The sequence below is a fragment of the Zootoca vivipara genome, chromosome Z (genome assembly GCF_963506605.1).
Source record: "Zootoca vivipara chromosome Z, rZooViv1.1, whole genome shotgun sequence".
Classification (NCBI taxonomy): Eukaryota; Metazoa; Chordata; class Lepidosauria; order Squamata; family Lacertidae; genus Zootoca; species Zootoca vivipara.
Genome location: NC_083294.1, coordinates 12,787,746 through 12,807,183, shown reverse-complemented (window position 1 = coordinate 12,807,183; position 19,438 = coordinate 12,787,746). Strand labels below are relative to the sequence as shown.

At 45.6% G+C, this 19,438-nt stretch overlaps 1 protein-coding gene across 10 annotated transcripts in view; it reads left to right on the top strand.

Moving 5' to 3' along the window:
* The first annotated feature begins 5,886 nt into the window (after positions 1-5,886).
* RAPGEF1 (Rap guanine nucleotide exchange factor 1) overlaps positions 5,887-19,438 on the top strand; it is a 104,689-nt gene continuing 91,137 nt past the window's right edge. For 5 of the 10 annotated variants that reach the window (XM_060270344.1, XM_060270343.1, XM_060270341.1 and 2 more), the window contains exon 1: positions 5,888-6,221. In XM_060270344.1, coding sequence (XP_060126327.1) covers positions 6,197-6,221 — 25 coding nt within the window. In that variant the 5' untranslated portion in view covers positions 5,888-6,196. Of the gene's footprint in view, positions 6,222-15,496; positions 19,363-19,438 lie in introns of those variants that run through there. The other 5 variants (XM_060270336.1, XM_060270334.1, XM_060270338.1 and 2 more) reach the window with 3 other exon arrangements.

Here is a 19,438-nt window from a genome sequence, read left to right as displayed (position 1 = left end):
AGATCCAAGTGTTTCTTAGTTAGCTCAGGGGTGTGTGTGTTCCTGCTGACATGGCTTGTGGTTCTGTCAATGCCTTGGTCACCCTCTGGAACTGGGAGCTTACTGGAACATCTGACCCTATTCTGCTTCATAAAGCCTATTCAACTCTGAGACAGCAGCCAGAGTGACAGTGGGGGGGAAACTGAGGCTGCATGTGATTGAATGACAGCTAAGCAGCCCTTTCAGTTGTGTGCATTTACTGTTTAGGGACGTGGGTGGCGCTGTGGTCTAAACCACTGAGCCTAGGGCTTGCTGATCGGAAGGTCGGCGGTTCGAATCCCCACAACGGGGTGAGCTCCCATTGCTCGGTCCCAGCTCCAGCCCACCTAGCAGTTCGAAAGCACATCAAAGTGCAAGTAGATAAATAGGTACCACTCCGACGGGAAGGTAAACGACGTTTCCGTGCGCTGCTCAGGTTTTGCCAGAAGTGGCTTTGTCATGCTGGCCACATGACCTGGAAGCTGTATGCTGGCTCCCTCGGCCAGTAAAGCAAGATGAGCGCCGCAACCCCAGAGTCGTCCATGACTGGACCTAATGGTTAGGGGTCCCTTTACCTTTACCTTACTGTTTAGGCTTAATTGCAGGCTTTTGGAGGAGAGCAGTGATGAGTCCTACCAGATGTTCCCTGGGAAGAGGGATTGATAAACCACTGTGGGAATTGTAGCTCCATGAGGGGAATAGGGATCTCCTAACAATTCTCAGCACCATTAACCAACTACAGCTCCCAGGATTCCTTGAGGGAACCCATAACTGTCTGAAGTGGTATCATAGTGCCTTTTATGTGTAGTGAAGATGAGGCCTGGGGGGAGGGAGGGAGGACAGAAAACCAGAAGGGAGGAAGATCATGGATGAAGTCATGGATGCCTGAACAAGAGCACTCCAAGATTTTGTTTTACGTTTGACTTGTATTCCTTTAAAACAATGTTGTTTAGTATACACTGGAGTTAATTTAATAAAAGAGTTGCCTTTCACATAAGTTTCAAGGTGATTTACAAGCATACAGCAAAAGCAACAAAAATACCGGTAGGTTTAAGAGAAATACAAACACAAAGGTGTGTACTGAAAACAACAAAAAACACCCTAGAACAGTGGTTGTACTGCTCCCTGGGGAGGGGATTAACTGGGGGGAGGGGGCCACTGCAGGTGTAAATGACTTTGAAAAGCTGGAATCACTGGATCAACTTCATCAATTTTGTTGAATTAATTAAATTAAATAGCTTTAGTTGGATTTTGAATAAATGTGCAATTAATTGAATTTGATTGTGGTTTGAATTTTATTGTGTTATTATCGTCCGGAGAAGAAAAAGATAAAGAGTAAACATTACAAAAATCTGGAGTGAAGTCCCTGCAGTTGTATGCCTACTTCTAGAAACTCCTGGCAGCCAAACTGGTGCCAAACGTATTGCTCTGCTTTCCCTTGGACCACATCAGTGGTTGTATGGGCAGCCCATGACTTCCATGCACACTGCCCAGACTTGCACCCTGGGGATGGCACTTTTGGTGCTGCTAATGCAGCAAAAACAACACAGGAGGTTATGAATTACTGGTCTCTGCAGCCACAGTAGGCAATGTGATTCTCCACTGATTTGACATCACCCCCAGAGGCGCACTCCATTGTCTCTCGAGACAGATGGATGCCATGTGCAAACAGCTGTTCTGAATCAATGTTTTCTATAGAGCAGGGTAGGACGGAGGCACTGGGGATGAACTTACGGAACTAAGGGGGTGGTGGCTTGAAAAAGTTTGGGAACCACTGTCCTAGGCAGAGAATTTATTTTTAATAAACAAACAAATAATAAAAATCAGTCAACTGGAATGGTTTGTTGAAACATAAAAATTCTTCATTTGTTTTCAAAAATTACACATGCTGTTGCACAAAAACAGGGACTTCCTTAACATGGAGCTTTATAATATGGAAAACAGCTTACTTGAAAGGCAGATTACTCACCTTAGGAAGAGAGGAGGCAAGCCAGAACCTTTCCCACAATTATCTGCAAGCAATGGAGTTCTGTAGCAATCACGCAGGGGGTGTCCAGCAGGCAAGCTGGTGTGGTACGGGTTCCCTAAAAGGGTTAGAAAGTTTTGGAAAGTACAGTAATATCTTTAAAATATATAATCATGCCAGATTTATGCAGCATAATTTCTCTTCCCACCACCACCACTAGAGGCCACCCACTCTCTCTGTCTGGCCAAAATAATTTCAGGGCTTTCTACTGGAATTGTCAAAGAGTGCACCAACCAGGGTCAGGATTACAATTGAACCAACATGAAGCCATGCTTTCAGGCAGTTGGTTATAGAAAAGGGCACAGTGCCCAATTTGAGGGGAGAATGTGTCATTTATTTATTAATTAAACTTTTCCTTCCCAGTTACACTGGCATGATACCCTGTTTCCCATCATACACATGGATGCACAGTCTCACTTTTTAGGGACTGAGGGAGGGGGGGGCTGTTTTTTGTTATTCCAAAATCAAAATAAAACCCAATCTGGATAAAAACACAAGACTGTAAGAGCTGTTCAACATTGGAACAAACTTCGACAAGAGGTGGTGGACTCTCCTTCTTTGGAGCTTTCAAGCAGAGGTTGGATGGCCATCTGTCATGAATAATTTAGTTGAGATTCCTACATTGCAGGGGGTTGGACTAGATGATCCTCAGGGTCCCTTCCAACTCTACAGTTCTATGATTTTATAAGACCCATCTAATTCAGCATCCTTTTCCCACACTAGCTAACCAGATGCCTCAATGGGAAGCCCCACATGCAGGATCTGAGCACAAATGTTTTCTTCCTGCTTCCACCAACGATATTTCTGCATTTCTGCCCTCAGACTGTGGAGGCAGACCATAGCCATTAAGACTAGTAGACACTGATAGCCTTATCCTCTGTAATTTGTGGAATCCTATTTGAAAGCCATCCTGTAACTGTTTCCTGTGGGAGTGAGTTCCACAGTCTAACTATGCACTGTGTGATAGAAATATGCTCATAATTGCCAATTCATTCTTATTCTGAAGATTAAATATGCAAGTGAATGCAAGACTATGGGAATGAACTAAAACCAGCAAAGGAAGGCTACTACCCATCTCTTAACCTCTCCATACCAGGAAAAAAGCTTCACTTGAACAGATATATTTAGAAGAGCAGGAAACCTGCCCCCAGTTTAGTCTCTAAATCAGGGATAGGGCACCTATGGCCCTCCAGATGTTGCTTGATTACAATTACCGTCATCCCTGACCATTTGCTGGGTTTTTCTTCTTCTTAAATATTTATTTTTCATTATTTAATCAAAAACATATAATTTAATTAACATATTATGGTAAAGAAACAAAAGAAAAACAATACAGTTGCATGAAAATTAAAATTAAACACACACAATCCCTGGGATAGCTCAGTCAGTAGGGCATGAGACTCTTAATCTCAGGGTTGTGAGTACGAGTCCTACATTGGCTAAAGATCCCTGCATTGCAGGGGAGGTTGAACTAATGATCTTCTGGTCCCTTACAACTCTATGACTTTGCTTTGCTGATATGGAGGGGGCAGTGAAAAATTGTTTTGTTCATAAATTGTTTTGTTTATGTCCTCAAGATCTTGCAATATTTTCACCTGAAGCTGAAAAGTGACTAAGAATTCTAAGCAGAAGGCATATTTCACATGACACATTTGAACTCTTGGCTATGTTGATGGTAGCTTGGAGTCCAACATCTGGAGAAAGCCATGGGTTCCCCAGTCCTGCTCAAAATGGGTACAAATTACTTTGCCTTTAGTTTTGATGTGATTTTCAGACTCCTCTTAACCATTTACTACAGCTGGGGGGGGGGCACCAGAAACCTTGGCTCTCTAGATCATGCATAGGCAACCTTGGCTCTCCAGATGTTTTAGAACTACAACTCCCGTGATCCCTGACCACTGGCCCTGTTAGCTAGGGATCATGGGAGTTGCAGTTCCAAAACATCTGGAGAACCAAGGTTGCCTATGCCTGCTCTAGATGTTATCAAACGATGGTTTCCATTAGCCCTAGCAAGGACAGCCAGTGGCCAGGGATGGGCAATTGTAGTTCAGCAACATCTGGAGGGGTAACAAAGCTTCTCTACACCTGGTCCGCAGGCAGCCCAATTACCCCTGCGTTGAATTGGTTATGGTGAGAAGTCACCTTGAAACTGTTTATAACTGCTCCTTAGTTAGACACATAGACTGCAGTCCTATCCATGCTTACTTTATTGGCGTTATTTGCATTTATATCCCATTTTTCCTCCAAGCAGTTCAAGGTGGTGTATGTGGTTCTCCCTGCCAACCCCCCCCCCCAATTCAAACCTCACTGAGGGTGACCTTAGGCCTGTCGTGCCTCTCAGCCTAACCTACCTCACAGGGTTGTCATTAGGGTAAAATGGGGTGACTTATTTATGTCACCTTGAGCAACCTGGGAGTAAAATAAAACCTATTACAGTATTGACAATCCTATAATGTACTGTATACGCACTTCCCTGGGAGTAAGCTTGTGCCTGACTCAGTGGGGCTTAACACAGGATTTCCTTGGAGGGGTTTACTCCTGTGTAGGCAGTGTTTTGCCCTGGGGGACTCACCTCTGACTGGACAGGAGGACTAGGCTTGCCTTTTTGCCCCACTGAATTCTTTTTTAATGTTTTTATTGTTGTTTAGTCGTTTAGTCGTGTCCGACTCTTCATGACCCCATGGACCATAGCACGCCAGGCACTCCTGTCTTGCACTGCCTCCCGCAGTTTGGTCAAACTCATGTTCGTAGCTTCGAGAACACTGTCCAACCATCTTGTCCTCTGTCGTCCCCTTCTCCTTGTGCCCTCCATCTTTCCCAGCATCAAGGTCTTTTCCAAGGATTCTTCTCTTCTCATGAGGTGGCCAAAGTATTGGAGCCTCAGCTTCACGATCTGTCCTTCCAGGGAGCACTCAGGGCTGATTTCCTTAAGAATGGATAGGTTTGATCTTCTTGCAGTCCATGGGACTCTCAAGAGTCTCCTCCAGCACCATAATTCAAAAGCCTCAATTCTTCGGCGATCAGCCTTCTTTATGGTCCAGCTCTCACTTCCATACATCACTACTGGGGAAACCATAGCTTTAACTATACGGACCTTTGTCGGCAAGGTGATGTCTCTGCTTTTTAAGATGCTGTCTAGGTTTGTCATTGCTTTTCTCCCAAGAAGCAGACGTCTTTTAATTTCGTGACTGCTGTCACCATCTGCAGTGATCAAGGAGCCCAAGAAAGTAAAATCTCTCACTGCCTCCATTTCTTCCCCTTCTATTTGCCAGGAGGTGATGGGACCAGTGGATCAATGCCTTGTCGTGGCGAAGGGGCTTGAATAACTCAGAGAAGCTATGAGCTATGCCATGCAGGGCCACCCAAGATGGACAGGTCATAGTGGAGAGTTTTGACTAAACGTGATCCACCTGGAGAAGGAACTGGCAAGCCACTCCAGTATCCCTGCCAAGAAAACTCCATGGACAAAGACAATGTTTTTATTAAATTTTCCAAATAAACAAAACAAATTACATTTCATCATATATTCACCCTTCCCACTGAATTCAACGGGGCTCCCCCCCCCTCCCCAAGCAAGGTCACAGCCCTACAATACAGCGCCTGCTTGCTGAATTCTGTGGGGCTCCCTCCCTAAGCAGAGGGGCTGGTTCATGACCAGGCAGCGCGAGGCCTCCCCCCTGCCCCACTGAGTCCCTCCCTAGGCAGGCTGCCATCCAGCAGGGGAAGAGAAGGCGAGAGGCCTTTCCCTCCCCCTTAGCCACCGCCACCGGCTCCACTGCCTTCTCCAGGGCGGGCAGCAGGGCGCGCTGTGCGCCCTCCTCTCCAGCCTCTCTCTCTCTCTCTCATACACACCGGGGCCCGGCCGAGGGAGGGGAAACGAGACGAGGCGGCGGCGGCGATCGAGGAGGAGGAGGACGAGGAGGCCGGGCTGAGCTGCTCGTCTTAGGCCCCGCTGCGGCGTCTTGAGGCGGAGCAGACTGGCTTCCTTCCCGCCCGGCTCGGGTGTCCCCCCGCGGCGGCAGCCTCGTCGTCGTCGTCGTCTACCTCCACCGCTTCCTCCAGCCGGGCTGGGCCTCTGAGCCCCGAGCTCCCGTCCCAAGCCCCCCTCTGCAGGCGGGCGGGATCGGAGCCCAGCCCCGGCGCGGCCGCGACATGTCCGGCAAGATCGAGAAAGCAGGTGGGTGGACGGCGGGAAGGCCGCTGAGAGAAAGGGGGGCAGGGGGGTCGCCGGCCGCCTTTCCTCAGTCGGTGGGGCGGTACTTTGGGGACGCGGGGGGGGAGGGAAATTGTGTGGGGTGAGGGCGCAATTGAGACCAGGGCTTTTCATTCACACACCGTTTTGGTTCCTGATTTCTTTCATCAGCTGGATTATATGGGTCTGAGAGAGATAGAATCACACAGACGCACACCCCCCCCCCCATGCTCCATGGAGGCAGCCCCCACCCGGAAGGGTCTGGTCGCCCTATAGAATATAATAATCCTCCCTCCCCCACGACAGAGATCCATTGAAGTTAGGCTTTCCTCTTGCCCCCTTCTCCTTTTGTTTTTCTTAAAAACGTTTTCCGCTTGCCTCATAGAATAGCAGCCCCATCTCTTTTCATTTTTTTTAAAAAGTCTTCTAAATGCTAGAGAGCAGTAGGCCCTTTGCTGCCCTGTAGAAGAGCAGGTTTAAATATATATATATATATGTATATGTATATGTATATGTATATGTATATGTATATGTATATGTATATGTATATGTATAAAGGGAAAGGCTGCAAATCATAAATAGCAAATGTGAGAGATGCACACATACCCCCCAGTATAGGAAGCCCCATAGAAAAGGCGTCTTCCCTACCCCCTTTGGAGGAACACACCCCCTTTTTCCCCCTTTCCTTTCCTTTTTTTTAAAATGCTGTTTCTAATACTGTGGAGTAATAAGGGTTCCTGCCTCTTGGCGCTGCTGTCACTCATACCATAGGTCCTGGGATGCTCCTAATTTCCTCACATATAATGCTCTTTATTGGATGCATAGAATCAGAGCCATCTTCCCTAAGTTCAGTATCCCCCCTGATATTTACACACAGCCTTTTTTCCTCCTGTGGAATAATCCCTTTTGCACCCTGTACAGTACAGCTATTTGTTTACTCTTTCAGTCCTGTAGGAGGGTGCTATAAAACAGGTTTACTCCTGCCCCATGGAATAGCAGCTCTACATTCTTGCACCCCTGTTGTAAAAGACATTGAAGGCTTCTTGACCTATAGGGGGGACTTGCGCCAAGCCCCACATACTACTGGGAGGGTTTGTCAAAACCAATCTTAAAAGACTGACCTGAATCCCCCCCCCAGGACACTCTATTTCTCAGGCCTGTGTGTCAGGTATGCTCCCTCCCTCAGAACTATATAAGCTTCACAACTTCTTTCAGCTCAGAACCACGCAGAGCAAAGTTCCTCCTTCTTCATATGGCAGCAGCAGCAGCACCTTTCCCTGAAACTTCATTCAGAACAGACTCTTTCATATAATCATAGAATTGTAGAGTTGGAAGATACCCAGAGGATCATCTAGTCCAACCCTCTGCAGTGCAGGAATATGCTGCTCTCCCAAATGGCAATCGAACCTGCAGCCTTGGCATTATCAGCACCACGATGTAACCCAGAAGTCAGCAACCTTTTTCAGCCGTGGGCCGGTCCACCGTCCCTCAGACCATGTGGTGGGCCGGACTATATTTTGAGGGGGGGGGGGGAATGAACAAATTCCCATGCCACACAAATAACCCAGAGACGCATTTTAAATAAAAGCACACATTCTAATCATGTAAAAACACCAGGCAGACCCCACAAATAACCCAGAGATGCATTTTAAATAAAAGGACACATTCTACTCATGTAAAAACATGTGGATTCCCAGACTGTCTGCGGGCCGGATTGAGAAGGTGATTGGGCCGCATCCAGCCCACGGGCCTTAGGTTGCCTCCCCCTGATGTAACCACTCTCATAGTGCAATACAGTAGATAATCTGTTTTCTGACCTGAACAATCACCTCCAGCTTCATAAATCAGATTCTTCTTATTACTGTAGAATAGATGGTTTCCCCAATGCCACAGAATATCTTGTTTTTCTTCCAACGCTCTCATGCTTCATAAAGCTCTGTAAAACAAACTTCATTCCACTTGTAGATTAACACTTTTCCCCCTACCTGGCCCAGGCCTTTTAAATAAAATCTATAGTGTAAATTCATCCTATTACAGTACTGGATAAAGAATTGATTCTTCCAGCTCCTTATTATTTATTTATTTATTTATTTGTTTGTTTATTTATTTATTGCATTTATATTGTGGCTTTTCTCCATGGAGCTCAAGGTGGTGTGCATGATTCTCCCCCTCATCATTTAATCCTCACAATAACCATAGAAGGTAGAACAGGTTAAGAGGCAGTGACTGGCTCAAAGCCATCCTGTGAGCTTCATGCTGAGTAGGGATTTGAACCTGGGTCTCCCGGGTCTTAGTCTGACCCTTTAACCACTACAGCACATTGGCAACCCAGTGACCTCCAAATATTTTGGACTCCCATCAGCCCTGGCTTCATTGAGCCCTATAAAGCAGACTTTGTGGGGGAGCTTTCTCAAGTACCGTAGTGTTCAAGGGGGTGGTATTAATTTCCACTGACTGTATTTCACAAATAGGATTTAGTGGTATTCGGTGGTGTTGGGCTGGGACTGTGGAGGTCTGGGTTCGTATCCACACACAGCTATGAAAAGTTGTATCTGTAGATGCTACTTCCCAAGGCGCTGGGTGGGCCTGATGAGAGCTGTCGTTCAAAATATCTGGAGGATATCAGATTGAGGATGTGTGGTTTACACGAATAACCTGTAGAAAGAAGACCTTGGGCTTTCTCCCTCATCCCTCCAAACAGGGTCCTTTGCAGGTAGCATGGAACAAGGGAAGAAGGAGGCTTCTTGCATTCATGTACCAGTACCCTGTGTTTCCTCGAAAATAAGACACTGTCTTATATTTATTTTTCCTCAAGAAGACACACTATGGCTTATTTTCGGGGGGTGTCTTATTCCAGCGGGAAGAGCTCTGTGCAGCGCGGCATGGCTGAGGGCAGCGAGCTGTTGTTGGGAGGTGCCGTGTCCATGTCTTATTTTTGGGGTATGGCTTATATTGCGGAAATGCTTAGAAATCCTGCTACGGCTTATTTTATGGCTATGGCTTATTTTCGGGAAAACAGGATATATGCTTATCCTCTACTACTGATTAGCCTCATGAAAGTGTTCCCTGGCATTTTCTTGATATTTGCAGAACCCCACAGACTTAGAATTTCCAGAGTTTCTGCTCCTGATTTGCGGTATGAAACTGGTGGTGATTGGGGGAACTAGTGGGTGTTTCAAGATGTGACTGATATTGTGGTGTAGGTGGGGAAATGCCTGTCCCAGCACCCATTGAAAGGGGGGTGGGGTTTTCCTGCTGAATTGCATTGCGATTGAAGTTTGAACAGAGAGGTATGAGTTGAGGCCTCTTGTGAGGGAAACTCCAAATGGCACTTGAAAGAAATTTTCTACTTGTTTATATATTTGTCTTGCTTTTTTACATGTGTTGAGAGGGGTGCACTAGAAATGAGTTTCTCAAGTCTTTCATATTATTTCTGAAAACTAATATCCACTGTTTTGAAAGTTGTATTTTTGCACGTTTATTAACTGAAAACAAGGCTGTTAATGAGTGGCATAGTTTTATGCATAATGACTGGTTTTTAAATTCTAAATGCCCTCTTTAGTGGAAAGAGTGGAAGATATTCTCTTAATATTCCTTCCCTCTTCTTTGTTCTCCAGAATGCTGGATCTGGCTGGGATCTCCCCCTCCCCAGTCTTGAAAAGAGAGAGGTTAGGAAGACATTCCTCTGCTTGAAGCAGTGAACTGGGAAGCATTTAACTGGGATGCCTAGTGGCACTTCAGACTCTCCTAAAGCGTCTCCTCTGATTTTAAGCTGTAGCTGTTTACAGCTGCTTTTCGGTGTACCAGAGGTGTTATATTTAAAGATTCAATTAGTGTTTTGCAAATCAAGCAGTGAATTTATTTGGTTTCATTATGTAGCATTTAATTAGCAGAGAGAAATCAATGTTGTATTGTGTTCTGTGGTGTAAGGACTCTCTGGATATCTTCCTTGGGGGAATGTACAGTAACAGTTGTGGTGTCGTGCCACCACCCTTTCCTCACCAAACAGGCACTGTTCAGACCTGTCTGTCCCTACTTGCTTGAAAGGCATACAGTAGGGAGATTTCTGGGTCTGATGATTTTTAAATGCTTTTTGTCCTGACTTCTGAGCTCTGTGCATCATCTGAATCTGTCTTCCTGTGATAAGGTTTTGGAGGAACCCCTTGGGAATAAAAAGTGACTTGGTTTTCCCAGCAGCTGATTTCAAGTACTATGCACTGTGCAAATCGTGTCTCCTGTACCAAGTAACTGTCTAAAACAACTGAGCATCCCATTGTGTCAGAGGTCAAATTGTTCCCCAGATACTGATTAATTGCTGAGTAATATCTCCTGAATGCTTGGAGCAGAATACTGTGACAGAAGGACAAGGATGGAGCTCTTGAGCCTCTTGAGCTTGCAGATCTTAACGTCAGCAGTTCAAATCTGCCCAACAGTGGTGAGCTCCCGTTGCTTTGTCCCAGCTCCTGCCAACCTAGCAGTTTGAAAGCATACCAGTGCAAATAGATAAATAGGTACCACTGTGGCAGGAAAGTAAATGGCCTTTCCGTGTGCTCTGGCACTCGTCATGGTGTTCTGTGTGCCAGAGCTGTTTAGTCATGCTGGGCAGTTGACCTGGAAAGCTGTCTACAGACAAACACTGACTCACTTGGCCTGAAAGTAGAGATGAGTGCCATACCCCATAATCAAATTTGACTGGACTTAACCATCCTTTAAGGGGTCCTTTACCTTTAATTTGTGTGTGTGTGTGTAATGGATAAAGCAACTGTAGATAAAGCAACCTAGGGCAATACTTTTCAGGGGATCTCCCACTCATTCAGTTAGGGGGCAAAGCATTAGCCAGGATCAAATACAGTCCTTTGTCCAGTCCTTAGCTCTCTTCCCAGGCTGTCATTCCCCTCTCAGGCTTCCTCCATGCCCTCCTTGAGTACTTTTGCTTGGCTAGGATGTATCCTTAATAGGTGCCGTAGCTACCTATTTGTCTGGGTAGAGAATGGAGACAGGCATGGAAAGGGAGTATAGAAGGCTCTGGCTTTTGTACAGCTTTGATGAAGCCCACTGTGCCATTGTCAGAATTACATCTGTTGCCCTCCTACTAGTGGCATCTTGCTCCCAAAAAGTTGCCTATGAAGGAATGTGGACTGAAAAGGATTCCCCAACCCAGGGGTAAAGGAAGGACACGGGTTTGCCTGATGCTCTTGGGAGGCAAGGATCCCAGCAGCACTGTGGAGCACTGTGAACCTCTGGTGAAAGATTAACTGGCTGTCCCAGCAGGTTAATTGGAGAAACAATATGTCATGTCAGCCTGCCGTTACAGGACTGCTAGACCTGGCTGTTCTTTCTCTTCCTGGCTGCAAATAATAAGCCCAGGTACTATATCTTGAACAACTAGCAACTTTTGCAAGCTTATTTGAAAAACTGCCTAGAAACCAGGGGCTTTGGAACCTTTTTCAAGAAGTAGGTATGGTAAAGGTAAAGGACTCCTGGATGGTTAAGTTCAGTCAAATTCAACTATGGGGTGTGACACTCCTCTCCGCTTTCAGGCCTAGGGAGCCAGCATTTGTCCACGGACAGCTTTCCGGGTCATGTGGCCAGCATGACTATATGCTTCTGGTGAAACAGAACACCGTGATGGAAGTCAGAGCACACGGAAACACTGTTTACCTTCACGCCACAGTGGTACCTATTTATATACTGGTGCTGGTATGCTTTCAAATGCTAGGTTGGCAGGAGATGGGACAGAGCAACAGGAGCTCACCCAATCGCACGGGTTCGAGCTGCTGACCATACAATCAAGAAGTATTATCAAAGTTCAAGGGCACATTCCAGCCAAGAAATAACACTCAGGTGTGAAGGAGGGCCAGTGAGGGGTGTGGCCTTGGAGAGGGTGCATGGCCTGGGGAGTATTCCAAGGGCCAGAAAGAGAGACCAGAAGGGCTGCATTTGGCTCCTGGGCCTGAGGTTCCCCACCTCTGCTGTGACATTTGGAATTTGCTAGGCTCATTTCGCACCTGGCTATTAGCTGCTTGCGACCAGTGAAGATGACCAAGTGAAGGGCAGCAGGATGGCGTCTGACATCACCATCTGAAGGTGCATGATCCTTGGATCTTGACTGTGTTCACACACTAGTAACACATCCTGTAGAATTCTATGGGTTATATTTTATCTGCACAATCCAAATGAACTTCAGTAACCAAAAAGTCATATTGAAAAATACGACTTTTGAACTGGCTGGCCCCAAAATGGCAACTAGGCATTTCATTTTGGTGACTGTAACCCTGATTTAATGAGCCATTTGGTGCCTAGCTTATAATATTTGAATTTCTAACATTGCTCTGTTGAAAGTAACAGGTGGTTATGAGACTAGTTCTATGCATGCTTATTTAAAAGCAAGCCTTGTTGAATTTGATAGGATGTGTACTCCCAAGCAGGCATATATAGGGTTGCAGCATGTGCATCATCTTAAGGTTAATTAATCCACAGTGGTTGATCTTACGCAAGCTTGCTTTGTCTATAGGAGTATTTCGCAAACTTTTGATAGTTGAGGCATGCTTCTTCTAAATTAAAATGGGAGGTTCCCTCTGTTTCTCTTTCCAACAGGCTTACTTTTTAAAGCATTGAAGCAGCTTCCCCTCCTGTGTTTTTGTCAATAGGCAACCACCTTCAAGGGTGGGTAATTCTGATGACTGTTCACACTGGGAGTGATTAAATGTCTCAGCTGCTTCTAATGTAGAGACTTCAGAAGGGCAGTAGCTCAGTGGTAGAGCGTCCCATATTCCATCCCTGGCATCGTCAGGTAAGGCTGGGAAAGACACTTATCCTGGAGACCCACTGCCAGTTAATGCAAGCAATATGGTAGGGTTGTCATATTTTGAATAGCAAAAAAGAGGACACATTTGCCAATTTCCAAAGGATGTTCATATTTCAGCACCGTATACTACTGTTTGAAGTAAACACACTCCCCAGAAATTTTTTTATTGGTTGTAGGAGTCCCATGAGATATTGCATTCAGAGACTCTGGGCAAAATCTCATCTCTTAACCACACTGTTGTAGTGAGGGAGCTTAGGCTAACATCACTTTGAGGTTTTCAGACTGAGCCCAATTTAGATTTTAACAACATAATGTGTCAGAACAATACTAGCCCAAGTGCATACTGCCTCTCCCTTTAAAAAGTATCTGAAGAAGTGTGCATGCACACGAAAGCTCATACCAGTGACAAACTTAGTTGGTCTCCCAAGATGCTACTGGAATGAATTTTTTAATTTTGTTTTAAAAAAGGGAATGATTTTCAGATAAAAATTATACTTTCTTTCCCTTTCCAAAGAGAGACGAATGAAATCTCCTATCATGAAAAGATTGGGGGGGGGCAGACTTAAGCATAATGCGTCTTCATAAAGATAAACAAAGCTTTCTTTGGCAAGAACATCCATTCTCCCTCTCCCCCCCCTCCCCCGCTTCTGTAGAAATCAAGGGAAGTGGCAATTTGGGAGCGAATCCTGATGGCCCCAAACAGAAAGAAAAAAGCCAATTCTCTCCCCACCCCTATACTGTAGTAGTAAATAACCCTCTTCCCCCACCCTAAAGAAAAATGATGTTTCTTCTCCCACTGGTCCGTGCTCCCAACTCTCCCACACATAGCCATCTACTCAAGTTCTAGAAGGGCTGGTACATCCTCATAGCCCTTGGTGGGCCAGGTGGGGAGGCAACAAGTTCCACACCCAGCACACTAGGTCCATCTTGGGACCTTCCTCATTCCCACCACTTTAACTAATTGTAGGAAGAGAAAACACAGAGGCAGACATTTTCCAAAAATTTAAAAATCTGCCCGGGTAGTAATTTCACCCCTGAAAAAGAGGATGTGTCTGGCACTCGATACTGGAAATAACTGGCAGGCTTGCACTAACACTGTGATCAGCTGATTTCTGCTCTCAAGCTGGTGCAAGTGCATCTTACTGCTCACCGCATGGCAACAAGCTGTATGTATGAAATGTACACCGTGGGTGCAGTGCATAGCTTTTGCATCCGGTAAATATTAAGAGCTGATTTGTGGTGAGGGAGAGCCGGCTTCGACATCAGAAGAGTCTGGCTCCTGGATCAGACCAAAGGCTTGTCTAGTCCAGCAGCCTGTTCTCACAGTGGCCAACAAGAGGCCCATGATGGGAAGCCTAAAAGCAGGACCTGAGTGGAACAGCACTTTCCTTACTTGTGATTCCCAGCAACTGGTGTTCAGGGGCAGATTGCCTCTTATAGTGGGGGCAATTGAAAATAGTGTTGAAAATACTGTGGTTATAATCTAAAAAACAGTATTGCTAAAATAAGCAAAGTAGCCAACGGACTCATTAAGGTAACACGTGGATGCCTGTTCGGGTGTAAGAAGGGAATGTGTGTTTTGTGTTATTGGGATGGGGAGGGAGACAGCTGGAGTCTGCTGGAATGCGAGGCAGCTGGCTTGTGACTTAACCAAAAAGCTGAATTTGGAAAGAATTTCTAAATTTATTTTATGGGTGTGGACAATTCCTTTGGACTCACCATCAAAGAGAATAGGGGCTCAAAATCTGGCTTAAAATATCTGTTGGTGCAACCCGGCTGCCCTTTTTGGTGAGAGATTCTTCTCCCCCATGTATCCTAAACCCATAATTTGCTTTTTCCAATGTAGTTGTTGCTGCCAGACTCTTCCGATGGCAGAAAGGCAATGGTTAGTTCTTCATGTGGGATTTGGTCCTACACGAGGCAGTGATGGCCACCAGCTCGGAGGGCTTTAAAAGAGGAATAGGCATATTCATGGAGAAAAAGGCTATTGCCTCCACTGTTGGAGGATATCTTGACATAAATCTGACACCAGGAATCACAAGACAGAGAAACCAGAGAAATCTCCCAGGACATTCTATACAAGATCTCAAATTAGCCGTCTTATTACAAAAGAATTTCAGAAATAGACTTGAAAGAGAAGTTGCTGAATTGCAACTTATTACCAAACTTAAAACCATGGAGAGACCTGGTTTGAATAGATCTAGTTACAGGTAGGTAGCCGTGTTGGTCTGACGTAGTCGGGGGGGGGGAATTCCTTCCAGTAGCACCTTAGAGACCAACTAAGTTTGTCATTGGTATGAGCTTTCATGTGCATGCACACTTCTTCAGGTATCTATTAGAGACCAAACTGAGTCGGTCTCTAAGGTGCTACTGGAAGGAATTTTTTATTTTGTTTGGTCTGAATAGAGACATTGGATTCTTACCTCATTATACATGATAAAGCTATCATTTGCAGTCGTTAACAGTCGTCCACAGGTTTACCACACCTATCAGCCAATCACCCATTCCCACCACCCTTCTGAGTAATACCCCTCCCCACCCTCTCACTATATATAAGGGTCTGGTTTCAGTGTATCTGAAGAAGTGCGCATGCACACAAAAGCTCATATCAATGACAAACTTTGTTGGTCTCTAAGGTGCTACTGGAATGAATTTTTTTTTAATTTTGTTGGAGGCAGTGTACCTCAGAGCACCAGTTGCTGAGAATCACATGTGGTAAGAGTGCTAATGTACTCAGGTCCTGCTTGTGGCTTTCCCTTGGAGGCAGGAGTGGGGAACTGATAAACTTCCAAATGTTGCTGAACTACAATTACCATCACACCTACCGGTAGCAAGTGCGGCCAGTGGCTAGAGATGAAGGGAGTTTCAGCAACATCTGGAAGGCCAGAGGTATTCCACACCTGCTCCTAGGGCATTTGGTTGACCACTTTCAGAACAGAACGCAGGACTAAATGGGCCATCAGGACTTTTCTTGCATTATTATGTGAGCATGCTGTTGATTTCCTTAAGACAACTAATCTGCTTTGCAGTGCTTTGAACCATAGAGTGGGAATGGGGAACACACAATGTACCAGATGTTGTGAACACCCAACTCCTGTCAGTCCTTGCCAGCATGGCCAGTAGCCAGAGATGATGCGTGTTATGGCCCAGCAAAATCTGGATGGCCACAGGTTGGCCAACAACAGTCACATAGTTTTTGTTTTGGCCATAAGTCACCAATTTGAACAACATTTGGCAATACACCAATTTACATTCTTTCTGGGGACAAGTAATGTAGCTCACTGCTAACCAAAAGACTCCTCTAGGTACTTAAGCTGCATTCAGTCTGGAGGAGAACAAACTCCCTAGCAGTGCTCAGACAAAAACTTGACACTCCACCCTGAAGTTTGGAAACTATCTCAGTTCTTTTGAACCAATTTCTGAGATTTTCAGAGTTTCCCAGTGCCACCAGTGTGGGTCAGTAGCCCTAGGAAAACTACCATTCCCAGCTCTCCTTGCATTTGGCATGCACAACATTGGCTTGACTGTTCTTGGCCACCCCACAATCATTCTGCAGGTCATCTGGGTGGAGCTTTTGAGCTACTAGTGGACTGCCGCCTCCACCTTTAGCTTCTCTGGAGTAGACACCTCTTTGGTCTGATCAAGCAAGGCAGTTCTGTTTACTGTGAACCAGAATGCACAATCTGAGGACCGCATGCAGCCCTCAAGGCCTTTTTTGGTGGCCCTCAGCATTATTTGACGCCCCCCACAACCTCATGCTGCCTTCCTAAAGCTGGGTGAGCGAGGCACTGTGCTTTGTGAAGGAGGGAGGATGACTCTCGGTCCCTGCCATAGCCTTGTGCCTCCTTCCCAAAGCCTGGCACCTTGTATAGCTGACTTTGGGAAGGCAACCTGAGAACAGGGTGAGGCATCAGATTTTGGACTCACTCCCCAGCCCCTGTGCACACAACTGGGCAGTGTGTGGCCCACATGTTCTGTGTTGAAGTACTCTTGCAGCCCACTTGGTATGAAAAGTTGGACTGCCCTGAATCTGAATGATCTTCACTTACAAAGGGTTGTAGTAGGGTATTGCCTGCAGGGTATGGCTTTTTCAGAGAGATGCAGGTCATTAAAGAATTGCAACTGCGTGGGGAGCATAATTGTGAACTAATTTCATTCATTAATGGCTCTGCAACTATCTTCAGCCCTGGTTCCTTTATTTATCCATTCATATTCTGTGTTTCCCGAAAACTATTCAAAGCTTGTGACAATTGAAATCCGTAGAAAAGGACACACCCCAAACAATCCATTGTGTCCAATGGTCATGAACAATTGATTGCATTGAAAGGTCTCAGGAGTTTCTTTAGTGCCTTCCATGGGTTGTTTCGTCCTTGTAAATCTCTTGTAGTTTTCTGAAGTGTGTTTTCTGTACATGTGTGTGGTCTGAATTGCATTAAAATAGCCTGAGGAATGTACTCTGTATTTAGAAACCAGTTCTGTCTCCCCCCCAAAAAAGCTCAAGGGGAAATCAATAGACCTAATGGTCAGGGGTACCTTTACCTTTGCCTTTTACCCACTAGGTTCAGGCTCATAACCTTCCGCCTAGCTCACTGCTTTCCAAGCTTCTGAAAAGTGAAGCTTGATTTAAAAAATAATAATATTTAGAGACAATTTTCATTCTTACGCTAAAAAAAGCTTACTTTTAGAGCAAGGTGTGAGGAAATTGTGGCCCTCCAGATATTGCTGGACTCTAGCTACTATCAGCCTTGCTCATGTTGGCCAGTGGTCTGAAATAATGGATGTTGTTTGTCTTCTTATTGTTTTGCTCCGTCCGTCTTGGGAGACAATGTAAGAGTTTGCCTTTGGGAGTAAAGTGAAACTGTTGGAGAGTTACAGCTCCTGCTGTGGTTGTAGAGATTGTTACAGGAGAGCCAAGTTTTGTTGCAGGTGTGGCAGATGAAGGCATCTGGTTTTGCTACAGGTGCACCATAGTGTTTTTTCTTTCTGCGCTCCTCCCAGTCATTTCTCCTTTGGTCACTGCTGTGAATACATGACCTGACTGTCTGTCTCCCAGCACTGTAATCGTCTGCAAGAGATTCCCATATGGCAGGATTAATGTTGCCAGCCTTCCTATAACGTTTGTGGGCATCTTTGTAATGCAGAATTGGTCTGCCAACAGGCCTAGTGCCTGAAGCATGCTCCTTGGAGAGCACATCCTTGGGGGTCCTGTGATCTTTCATTCTATGTACATGACCAAGTCAGCCTAGACCTCGCTGAGACAGAAGTGTGAACATGCTAGGAATGTGGGCTTGGGAGAGCACATCTTTGTTTGAGACGTGCCATGTGATGGCCAAAATCTTCCTGATGCAGCACATATGGAAGGCATTGAGGCATCACTCCTGGCAAGTTGCCCATGACTCACTTCCATAGAACAGTGTGCTCAGCATGCAAGGTTGGTAGACCTTCATCTTTGTATTGGTTGTTAGCATCACATTCTCCCATACCCTTTTGGAGAGGCAAGTCATTGCCTTGCCAATTTGCTTGTCCATCTCAGCATCGATGGAAAGGTTGCTGGTTATGGTGGAACCCAGGTAGACAACATTTTCCATCATCTCAAGCGTGTTGTCACTAAGCTGATGCATGGAGTGCTGGCGATGTCCTGACCCAGGATGTTGGTCTTTATCAAGCTGATGGTGAGTCCAAACCCCTTGCAGGCTTGGACAAAACAGTTGATGAGTCTTTATAGAGCTTTCTCAGTGTTGCAGTCCGGCAGTATCTGAAGGGCCACAGGTTCTCCTTACCTGTCTTTAGAGAAGCCCACCTGTCCCGTTTCTGCATGCATTGCTGCTCTGTGTAGCTGCTGATTGAAAGGAAGCTGCCTTAGAGCACTATAACTCATGCAGAGTTAAATCAGGCAACCTCCTCTGGAGATGGGCCATGAGGGATGTACCGGTAGTGTAGGAATTGCCTTCTTAGGTTATAATCCTTTTGTATCCTTTTACCTCAAGGTATAGGTAGTGTGGGGTGATGCCCTTTCTTGTTCATTCTGCAATTGGGGTCAATAATTATTTCCAGAATCTCAGAGAGAAATGGGAAACGTGAACTCATACTGTATTTGGAATTTGCTGTCCATATAGGAGAGTGCTGGATCAGTTAAATTTTTACCCCACTCTTTCTTCCAAAAGAGCCCATGCATTGTGTGTGCACTTGGAAGCTTTGCAGCCTCCCCTCCCCTAAGAACCAGTAGAAGCCAGTGGCTCTGTTGCACAACACATGCAAGCCTTCTACCAGTACATGAACTACTTAGTCCGTGCCTTTTCTTATTCCCAGGTAGAACAGGTAATGTTTTTTTTTGGTTGAACTCCTTGCTGCATTATTAAATGCTACTCCGCCGACGTTTCGGGAGGGAATCGCC